The sequence below is a fragment of the Harmonia axyridis genome, chromosome 2 (genome assembly GCF_914767665.1).
Source record: "Harmonia axyridis chromosome 2, icHarAxyr1.1, whole genome shotgun sequence".
Lineage (NCBI taxonomy): Eukaryota > Metazoa > Arthropoda > Insecta > Coleoptera > Coccinellidae > Harmonia > Harmonia axyridis.
In genome coordinates, this window is record NC_059502.1 from 8,357,087 (window position 1) to 8,369,091 (window position 12,005).

General features: G+C 39.3%; 1 protein-coding gene across 2 annotated transcripts in view; it reads left to right on the forward strand.

Moving 5' to 3' along the window:
• LOC123672918 (LIM/homeobox protein Lhx9-like) overlaps positions 1-12,005 on the forward strand; it is a 211,747-nt gene that overhangs the window by 65,528 nt on the left and 134,214 nt on the right. Inside the window, exon 2 of one of the 2 annotated variants that reach the window (XM_045607268.1) lies at positions 4,584-5,098. In XM_045607268.1, the coding sequence (XP_045463224.1) occupies positions 4,584-5,098 (515 nt within the window). Of the gene's footprint in view, positions 1-4,580; positions 5,099-12,005 lie in introns of both variants that reach the window. The other variant, XM_045607267.1, reaches the window with a different exon arrangement.

The window sequence follows — 12,005 nt, forward strand, 5'->3', positions numbered from 1 at the left end:
TTACATGACTGGAATGATCCCAATACATCCCATTCGAATCGAAAACATCAACAAAACGCCACTCGAAAAAAAATGGAGACGTTTATCTATATGTGGTTTATTTACTCACACACCATACACGGTCTAGATTCGTACCGTATTTTTGTTGTGATGATGGAAATGCTGTAGGCCGATAAACCGCTACATCAAAATGCTTATCAGGACGGGTGACTAGAATGTCCTGTTCTTTTTATCTGAATTGTAATACAGGACTTCGAAAATAATGAAATATGTTATGTATTTTCGACAGCGCTCATCGATATCGGCGGAGACTTGACCCAACGATGAGTTATTGATGGTTTCAGAGCGTTGTTGTGATATCTACGCTCTCGAGATGTCAAGTGGTTTGAATGATTAGGGGACGATATCTGTTTTAATCATATTTGGAGAAAGATGGGAGAATGTTTATACTACGGGCTCGTTTTTTATGGCAATTGAAAGATCTTAACTAACAGATCACTGTATGATTTCGTTAGAATGTCTGTATTTTCGAATTTTGAGCCGGGAATGGTCTTGAATAATAAGGTTTGGCTCATTGATGACGAATCAACTCTGAATGTATGTTCGGTCATCTGATCGTAAACAAGTTAACTACCGAACGAAATTACCAATAAACTTGAAATTCTTAGGGTAGGTTCGGATCTCGAATGCCTCAGTTCGTTAATGAAAAAAATCTAGTTAAGGGTTCCATGAATATGGCCGTTCGAAATTTTGTTTCCATTTTGATTTCAATTGTGTCCAATTTCATGTCGATCGCTGAACGAGTATCATTCAAACTTGAAGAAGAATATCTAAAATAATTTGCCCAATATTTTCGCGACCCCAAAGCCGATGGATTTGAGATGTTGGTTGTTCAAAGGAAATAATTACTTCAAGCTGCGTTCAATTTTTCTACCTAGTTACATAGGCGAACAATTTTGCTTCCGCCGTTTTTTTTTTCCGAAATTCGAGGCTTTATTTTAAAAAACTGGTTAATCCTTCATGATTCAAAGTATTGTCTATCGCTGGTCACTACTTTCTCCCATCTTTCGGAAGGCGTACGAATTCCGCGTTGAAAAAAAATTGGTCATCTCCTGAAGCTAACCACGAATCGGTTTGATTTCTTACTTCTTCATAAGACTGGAAGTGCTGGTTAGCCAGGCCGTGTGCCATTGATCGAAACAAGTGATAGTCCTAGGGAGCAACGTCTGGAGAATACGGCAGGTAGGGTAGTACTTTGCATTTCAACGTTTTCAAGAATATCGTGACCACTTTCGCAACATGGGGTTGAGAATTGTCATGCTGTAAAATCACTTTATCATGTCTCTCGTTGTATTGCGGCCGTTTTTCTCTCAATGCTCGGTTCAAACGCATTAATTACGTTCGATGGCGATTGCCTGTGATTGTTTCAGTCGATTTTACAACTTATAATACATTACACCGAGTTGGTCCCACTAAATACTGAGAATGACCTTGGAACCGTGAATATTCGGTTTGGCTGACGACGTGGAAAAATGGTTGGGATATCCCCATCATTTTCTGCGCTTGAAATTATCGTAATGAAGCCATTTTTCGTCTCCATTCACAATGCGATTCAGAACTTCTTTCCGAACCGTCTTGCAAGCAGCTGCAACGGCTTCAACCTGTACGGCACCCAATTTCCTTGTTTCTGATTCATTCCCATGACTTTCAAGCGTTTTGAAATGGCTCGTTGCGTCACTCCCAATGATCCTGCCAATTCTTGTTGCATTTGACATGAGCTTTGATCAGTAAAGCCTCCAATTCTGCATCTTCGAAAACCTTCTCTCTTCCACTGCCATGCTTGTCTTTGACGTCAAAATGACCCTTCTTGAAACGTTGAAACCATTCTCGGTTCTTTCACTATAAGTGGCCTCACCATAGCTATTTGAGAGCATTCGATTAGCCTCAGTCGCAGATTTCTTCATATTAAAGTAGAAAATCAAAACCTCCAGCAAATGACGAGAATTTGGCTCTTAAGTTGTTTGATAGAGAATAACTTTAAGATGCAGACACAAATCGACTAATATTTCGATGCCGTTACGTTTACAAATATCTAAGCTTATTGTATGACATCTACGATCTAATTATTTCGACTATCATTTACCGCTACAGCTATCTATTGCAAAACGGTGGAAGCAAAGTTGTAGGCCTAATATTTGAAAACAGATCCGACTGAGTTGAAAGCTGCTGACTTCAAGTCAGTTTCATCTTTTTTTTTTCACATATTTCTTTGAGAAACAATTATGCGAATAGATTATAGATAGATAGATAGATATACTTTATTTGATCTCTTCTTACAAATACCAATAGGTGTAGATCGGATCACGAATGAAATTAACAACAAATACTCTATAACTAACAAACTAAACGATTCTCCCCTATAATCCCCCAAAATTTTCTTCAAGGAAAAACTCCCCCAGGGAATAATAACATTTACTATATAGAAAATTCTTCAATATTATTTTATACTTATTGTTATGTTTACAATTATTAATTTTTGATTTGAATCTATTGGGTACGATTGGTATATTCATATTAACATCTGAGTGGATTTCAAAAATATGTTGGATTGTCCCGACGACGAGTCGCCGCTGCCCTTCTTCGCCCGCTACCGGATAGCGCGACGCGGAGGAGAGTTATGGACCAGGCCGCGGTCGTTTTCCGCGGTCCCGGAGACGTAAATCATCCGGCAGGTTCTGGCACATAAATCTGCATGCGACGAGATATGTGCGAAGCGCCTCCCGGACCAACGAAATTATCGAGTCCGCGGAACCCCGGGTGAAATATGGACTTGGCGAGATATTTCAGGAACGGGATCGGCTCACGTGGGCGGTCAATCCGTCTTCCGCCGACCGCTCTGGACGGCTTCCCTTCGGCGGTACGTAAATCACAAATGGGGACGTTTTAATCTAGACCCGAGTACTCGGATGAGATATGAACGATTTCGGTTCATTATTTCTAATGTGCGGGGTGTTTCACAGTAAACTGCCGATATTTGAGCTTATAAATTCGTGAATGATATCAGAAAAAAAATGCAGATCCATACAATGTATTAGAGAACTGTTATCAGGGTTTCGAGAACCATTTCCGAGTTCTCGAGATCCACACAGAAGTTCTCGAAAAGAGTACAGGGTTTTCAAGAACAATAGCAGAGTTCTCGAGGACCATATCAGAGTTCTCGAGAACTATATTGAATTATTCGAGAACCATATCAGAATTTCGTGATCATATCAGTGTATAATTCATAATAATATAAAAACACTTAATTTGTTGTGGATTATTATCAACAATTGTTAATAGATATTGTGATATCAGAGTTTCAAGAACCTTCTCGAATAATGTCAGACTTCTCTAGATGAGTATGAGAATTCAGTACTTCGAGAATCATGTCAGAGGTTTCATAATCATATCTTAGTTTCAAGAATTATTTCCTATTCTCGAGAACCTTATAAAACTTCTCGAAAAGGATACAAAGTTTTCGAGAACAATATCAGAGTTCTCGAATATCACATGAGAGGTCTGAAGAACTATAAAACAAAATTCCGATTGAACCTAAATATCTGGCGAGGAGAATTGTGTTTTTGTTCTCGAAATCATTTACATACTTCTCATTTTCTGATGTTCTCGAGAACCAGAAAAGTTTTCGAAAATAATATCACAGTTCTCGAGAACTCTTTAGTGATTTTCGAGAACCAGATGAAGATTAACGAAAACCATAACAGCATTTCAAGAACTATATCAAAATTTTCAAGAACCCTATTAAATTCAAAATCTTATAATAAAATTCTCGAGAACAATGTCAGGGTATCCGCGAAGAGCTCTCGAGAACCATATGACAAAAGAACCAAATGCATTCCAAGAAATTTCCGAACTTTAATCTATTCTTTATTTTTGATAGACGTGGCAACGTTGCAATTTTCTTGTAGAAGGTCTATTGTGTGTTCAGTTGAGAAAAAGCCGGTTAAAAAATTTTCATAGCTGATAAACAAAAAAAAAACAAAATACGACCATGAAATGTATAAGAATCTCGGATAACTCAGAAGCCTAACGATTCCGAGCAAAATGACTTCATGCAACCTCCAAGGAGCACCAACCCTCCGAATTCCTCAACTATTGTTCGGAAGTTGCAACTTCGTAAACGTAAAATCAAGAAAAATTCGTTAACTCTTGATCTCAAAATTCAAACTTGATATATCTGAAATTACGTCCATTTAAACCGTATCGGCGTCGAAAGAATAAAATACGGCAATTCAAATTTTCTGAAAAAAACCTGTGACTACCGAGAGCAGTTCCCAAAATCCTTCGGTTCCACTCGAGAACAATTCGGTATTCGATATCCGAGAGAGGACGGAAGTAACACCATTCGGTACTCGTGTTCTCGGTTCTCGAGTGCTCGAGTACTTGAAAGTTCTCGAAAACTCTGTTCACACTTCTCGTAACTATTTGAATCCTTACGTACCTTTAGCATGGCTTCAATTCAACTTTTGCTATCTTCAAAACAAACCTTTAGCCATTCGACTAATTCCTACCTTCTTTTCCAGCAGCAGCACGAGCAGTACATTGGCCCGGCGTACGACCCCTCCCGAGACCTATCGCCGAACCTACCCTCGTGCGACTCGTCAATGGGTGACGATCCGAGCATCTCCAGCGGCAGTTCTTGCAGCACGCCCTCCAACAACAACCACCAGTCCTGCGGATCCGACGTCTGCAGGCCGCCGCCAAGCTGTTCCAACCTCCAGCACCCTCCCCAGTCGGTGACGCCGGCCGAACTATGCCGACCCCATTCCTCCTTCGAGCACCACATCCCCAAGCTGGAGCCGCTCCAGCAGCCGGGCACGCCGCCCACTCCCACCACACCCGGGTATCCGGAAGACAACAACGGCGGCGCGGTGTGCGCGGGGTGTAGACTTAGGATCGCTGACAGGTTCTACCTGCAGGCGGTGGACAGAAGGTGGCACTCGTCGTGTTTGCAGTGTTGTCAGTGTAGGAACGCTTTGGACGGTGAGATTACGTGTTTTTCTAGGGATGGGAATATCTACTGTAAAAAGGATTACTATAGGTGAGTTCTTTCTTTCATATTAAAATCTAGGTTTTTATTTCAACGGCCTAAATCAAGCGTCTATGTGTTTGGCTGAAGCTTGCGAGCTAACACATCAAATATGTTTTTATAATGAATGTTAAAGTGATATTCTTGATAATGTACAACCAACCAAATGGATAATGGAGTCAACCCAAATTATCCTTCCATTAATCTTCTTCTCTCTTCTTCTTCTTCAACAGCCTCTTTGCATCCACTCCTAGACATAGGCCTCCCTTCGAAATTTCCAATTGATACGATCTTGAGCCAACTGGTGGCAACCCCGTCCGACCCTTGCTTTGATATCATCTAACCAGCTCTTTGGAGGTCTTCCAACACCTCTTGTTCTCTTGGTCTCCATTGTAAAATTCTTCTGGTCCTTCAGATGTTATCCTGCCAAGCCACATGTATCATCCAGGTCCACTTCAGTTTGGCGATCCTACCCATTAAGTCTTCCACTCCTGTTCTCCTTCTGATCTCCTCATTTCGAATATGAACTCTTGAGGAGATTCCCAACCTAGCCCTCTCTATAGCTCTCTGAGTTGATCTTATCCGATTTGCTGGCTGGATTGTGAGTGTCATTGTTTCCACTCAGTTTGAGAACTGGGAATATACAGGTGTTGAATACTTCCATCAATACTGGATGATATAACTAGATTCCATAATCGGAGTACCCCAGGGATCACTTCGAGAACCCATTCGATTCCTAATCATTAATCATTAACCATCCAAACCTCTATTGATCAAGACAATAGTAGAATCCACAACTGTTACCCTGTCTTGAATGAGACAAGTTTCCTCAAGAGATCTTAGAGTGTTGATTTTGGTCAAAATAAACCGCTTAGTCTACTTAACGCTTCAACACCAAAAGTATTTTCTTATATAAGAATTTAAAATAAGGTTGACAGAAATCAATGGATGTTAATTTCATAGTGAAAGAAAGGATATGCCATTATTTCATGTGAACTGAACTTTGAAATCCTTAAGACCCAAGTCTTTATGCAATGTGTAATATCATTTGTGGAAAGCGTATTACCCAAGATTGACGAGGAATCGACAAACCTGGGTTCTCGTCAACACTACTAGCTGCAGCAGCAATATTCTCAGTTGTTCTTGAGCTACAATGCTTTAGTGCTTTAGATTTGCGAACTGTAACTGCAAAATCACCATTTTTGAAGCGAATTTAACAATTTCAATGCATTGTTGAAACGTGTATCGTCCAATTTTTAGTAATACCTTAGTTTGTACCTGTCAAATGTCACAATATGACAGCTTTAAGTTACAGCGGTCTAGATAACGGACTGTACTTGGAAAACCTTTCACTATACTAGATTCTTTCATGTAAATAGTATCTCACTCTATGAAAATGAAACATCCAAGAACTGGAATACCTCATGAATCAGTTCTGCGACCCTTGGCATTCCTGTTACCTCTGTATTAATTATTTTCCTCGGATAAGAAACGAATTTAAACTCTTTGTATACCAAATTCATCAAGAGCCATTGTTAAATTTATAAAAATATTGTCCTATGGGGTTGGTTGGATTTCGTTCCGTATAACTTTCCCTTTTCTTAATTATTCAGCCAGAATTTAGACGATGCTTCCGTCTAACAGCCTTGTTGTTTCTCCTTGAGAACAATTCTTCGCTTGTTTCACAGCCATCTCCTGAATGTTAGGAATGGTGGTTGTTGCCTTGCGGCAATCTGAAAAGCCCTCTACAGATATTAATATGCCTTCTTGAGCGATTAATCAGCTGAGGCGCACTTACGGTAGCCGGCATACTACGCGGATGCCGGACTACAACTATTTATCGAAAATTGCAGAGCAGGACTGATCGAGAATGTAAACCAGAGTTCTTTCACGATTTTGCTCGAAAATGCCCCTGTGGAATTTTAACGACGAATCTGCCATCGTAGAACCAAGGATTTTTTGAGAGTTTCTGCTTTTTTTATTGAATATCATCGAGATTGCGACATGAGACACGAACGAGATTGCTATGTCGATTTTTCTGGGTCGTGGTTATATCTGGTTTTGAAAGAGATCCATTAATGGTTTCATTTAATCATGTTGATTTATTGTAGATACTTATATCTTCTTCAGACTGTTGCTATAAGTGAATCCGTTTGTATTGCTTTCGGATTTTAATTGAATTTTCCGCATGGTTGGGGTTAGTATTCAAAAAATAAAATTTTATGCTTGTTACATTTGATTCTATTGAGTTTAATATAAAAGCTACTTTCAATCAGACCTCCGCTTGAGATCTTCATCCAATTGATATATAAAAGTAATACGTTGTGTTCCAATTCATTGTGTCTAGTATGAAATACTAAACTAAATAAATAAATAGCCCAAGAATGTCTCCTTGCGGAACTCCTAAATGTAATTCAGAGATATTCGAATATTTTCTGGACTCAGCTCTTGGATTAGAATATCTAACTTTCCCAAAGAGTCGAACCGAAAGTTTTCGTTCATCTTCAACTTTCTACCCAGTTCGATGCTGTGGCGTGCAGAAAGTCATCTCGAAGGCTGTTTGAATATCTCGCGAAACTGCTTCTTCACGCAGATTACTCCTTGCATACCTCGGCGTATTAACTTCTTAAGATCCATGAAATAATGCACCCGTGTTTGAACAGTGTATTTGCCCTCCTATATATAAATATTTTTCTTCTTGAGTGTGTTTCCTCCGCCATCCGCTTTCTCACAGACTCCCTCCGATTGTCGCTAAGGTTCGGACTAGGTTTGACTTGAATTATTGCCAGAGTTCAGCGATCGAAAATCATGATTTTTCAAGGAGTCCCAAAATAAGATCATTGATAGTTCACTTGAAAGTGGGCCTAAAAATGCTTCCAGGGAAATGCAGTCCTTGAAGGTTTCATGCAATTTTTCAGATTTGGTGTAATGTTTTTAAGCAATACTTGTTTGCTATATTGGCTCAGGCTTGAAGAGTGAATTTGGAGCACCAACGACACACAAAACATGAAGAAGTATTAGTCGAAAAAAATAAAACTAAAAAGTGTGCTCCTACGTGACCATGAAGACGATATGAGAAGGAATATTTGTTAAGGAAAAAAAAATTTTTGTGAAAATCATTGCATTAAATGTTGATAATGTGACTGGAGCTTGTCCTTTCTCTCTTTTTAATGTTGAAGACAATTTTCTGCACTGTACGATAGACCAAGAGTGGATCTACGTATTATTTGATCATTGTTTGAGCTATTTTATTTTCTAATTTGCAAAGTATGCCAACAATTCTTGTCATTTGTGTGAATTATCTTTCATTCGTGAGCTCCTATTGCTGAACTGCTGCTTTTCGATTACTTTTCAAAGCCCACAAAAGGATTCAGGTCTAATTGGTGTTATCCTTGATGACTATTCTACTTTGTTACTGATAGCAAAGTCTTTTGGTTGTCTCTAGTAAGATACTTTGTGATATTATACTACTCCCAGGTCAACAAAAAGCTTGCCACTGGCATTCTGTGTTCGGTGCTCCCCTTTGTGTTTCCTTTCACGAAACTCTTGTTCAGTCATATAGACATTAGACATCTGGAGTTTCTGCCTGCAAGGTCCATATATAATATATGCATATGCAAGGTTTATGAAAACTCATTTTTTCAAGTTATACAAAGCCGCTGTGCACAACAAGCTTTTTTCAACAACACAATTGATTTGTTCTGTTTAGACATAACGTTCACTCTGAGAAAGGACTGATGCATTCTTCAAGTATAGCCGTATAAGATACCCATGCTTGCAACAAACGTCCAAAAACCGACGAACAACAGTTTCGTGAGCATCGAAGCGAAAATGTTCGACCAGGAAAATTTTCAGCCAGCAAATCAATCAACCCCCATGCCCGCAGACCAAACACGTCGAAGTATAACAGGATCGAGTCAGATTATCGCCTTCTCAATCATAAACACAGACCAGAGAGACAAGACAACGACAATGCGACGATCCATCAGCGTCATTTCGACAGTCTGTGGTCGCGGTTGTGGTCCTGTCAGTGCGCGCCTCACACAGATGGCGTGTATCGGCTATCTGTCGTTGTCGATACGGCGATCTACCGTACCAATACGCCCCGAGATAGGCCGCTGCTCCGCCGGAGGTAAATGGGTCGAACGTGGCCATTAGCGCAGGGCTGTATATTCACGATTCTAGTGTGTATATATGATTTTTCGATGGATTTGCGATAGCAAAAGACCCCGCACGTTTTAAATGGGACATGAATTCCGTGAATTTGGCTGAATTTTTGATATGTTGTAGTTCTTGATAAACTGATCGGAAGTGTCCATAGCCACAAAGCTCAAAAATGGACAGTTTTCGAGATATGGAGCTTTGAAAATGGATTTTTTGCAATTTCGGATTTTGCTCATCAATAGGCGAGCTCTCATTTCTGGTTGGGATGGAATTTGGATGTTCGGCGGCCAGAACCAGACTGAGAAATGATCTTCCTTAGTTATATTAGGCACCACCATCGATAATTTTTTATACACTGCTCCACATTGGCTATGAAATGCGATACAAAATCCAAGATCTTCCATACATCTTTTCATGCCACAAGATAACGCCAGAATAATTCACATGACCGAGAAACGACATATTGTGAGATTTTTTTAAGAGAGACCATAATAACTGAATCCTCATATGTCTGATGTCCAATAATATCAAATATGTTAGCCAAAATGTTCATAACCAGGCACCGCGAGCTGTAATGGGGGAAAATGGGAAAATCATAATCATATATCCTCAGGGATAACAATTGTGATCACTATTGATCTCATTTACATATCATATGTGATTTGTTTCTCACAAATCTCGATAATCTGACAATGGGGTGGCAAGACATTTTCCCCAGAATGTCTCGAAATAGATGATAGCATCTCACAGACAAACGAATCCGTGAAAATGTCTACAGTCTTGATACAATATAGAACTATCCGGGTAGAATATAAATGTCCAAGTGTTGGAAGCTAACTATGAATGGAACTTCCGATATTAACCCACGAATTCTTGAAAATACTATTTTTTTTAATGAACTTTTTGAAATTCACACATACGAATGAATACTATCTGATAATATGATCGTTGGCAAAATGAATGAGTAGATCAATCGAAAACAGTATACTAATGAGAGTAACATTCATATTATTAGATAGTATTCATTCGTATGTGTGAAGTTCAAAAAGTTCATAAAAAAAATTTTTTTTTCAAGAATTCGTGGTTTAATATCGGAAGTTCCATTCATAGTTAGCTTCCAACACTGGACTTCTATATTCTACCCAGATAGTACTATATTGTATCAAAACTGCAGACATTTCCACGGATTCGTTTGTCTGTGAGATGCTTTAATCAATTTCGAGACATTCTGAGGAAAATGTCTTGCCACCCCATAGTCAGATTATCGAGATTTGGGGGAAACAAATCACATATCATATGTGAATGACGTCAATAGTGATCACAATTGTTATCCCTTAGGATATATGATAATGATTTTCCCATTTTCCCCCATTACAGCTCGCGATGCCTGGTTATGAACATTTCCCATAAGAAACGTGCGGGGTCCTTTGTGAAGGGGATAACAGAAAACTGTCTGGAATGTATCTAATGAAACTGTGCTAATCGGATACTTTACCGATCTCTCTGAAACATTGTGTGAGACTTCTTTCTGGTCTAAAGATTCAATGACATCTACGATCTACTTATTTCGACTACCACATTCCGCTGCAGTCATCTATTGCAAAACGGCGGAAGCAAAATCGTATACCAATACAAAAATTACAAGATCGAATGAAAGTAGTGGTCACGTAGTTCCTTAGTTATTTATCCTTAAAAAAAAAACCCGAGGCGAATACATGCTGCCCATCAAGATCCATAGAACCGTTCTCCCGGCCGTTTGATAAATCGCCTACCTCCGAGCTCTATGGTTCCAGTGTCGTGACCTGATCATATTACTCAGCGAGTTAAACTATTAAAGTGATCTCGGGCCCGATATACCCTATTCGGTGGTCACAGGCATAGATATCAATACGGCTCTTCCGTGATAACTGTTAAGTAGCCTACAAGAAACAACGATACTTCACTTTATGCTGACTGCAATTCATTAGAGTGTAAACAAATAGAGATACGAGCTGAGTCTTCGGCAACGTAGGAATTAATAATCTGCACGAAATAAGTCTTTGTTGGAGATTTACAACCCGTATTGGGTAATAATCCGCACTATCAAGATGTATGTTCCATTCGAGTACATCTGTTTTCATTATTAGCCAGTCGGGTTGCCTTGTTAAGTGATAATGTTATGAGGTTCTTGTTGGTGTGGAGGAAGATTGAGATTGTCCGATGTGATATCTGATGGAGTTGATCGGTTGTTGCTGCTTGAATTGACGCATTATCTTGTTGGAATGACCAGTGGTGGAAAGATTGAGGAAATTATCACAAATTAGGAACAATATAAACATTTTTCATTCGTATTGACAATTCTGTAAGGTCTCCGTGAATGTTAGATTGCCTGCAGAAAACATGCAATCATGTTTCATTGTCTAGAACATGCTAAGAGCACAAGGCCTTTTCTGGACAATTCCTTGTCCCCTTGTCTCGTTTTATCAGTTATAAACTATTTATTTCGTCTTCTTTAACAATGTTGCAATTACTGCATTATAATTGGTTTTTGTCCCTTGACGGCTCCAAGGTCATGCTCAGTATTTGATGGGACCAGCTACAGAAACAATCACAGGCGATCGTTATCAAACGGAAAATAATGCGTTTGAGCCGAGCATTGAAAGACAAACGGCCGCAATACAACGAAAGATATGATAAAGTGATTTTACATAATGACAAAGCTCGACCCTACGTTGCGAAAGTGGTCAAGACATACTTGAAAACGTTGAAATGGAAA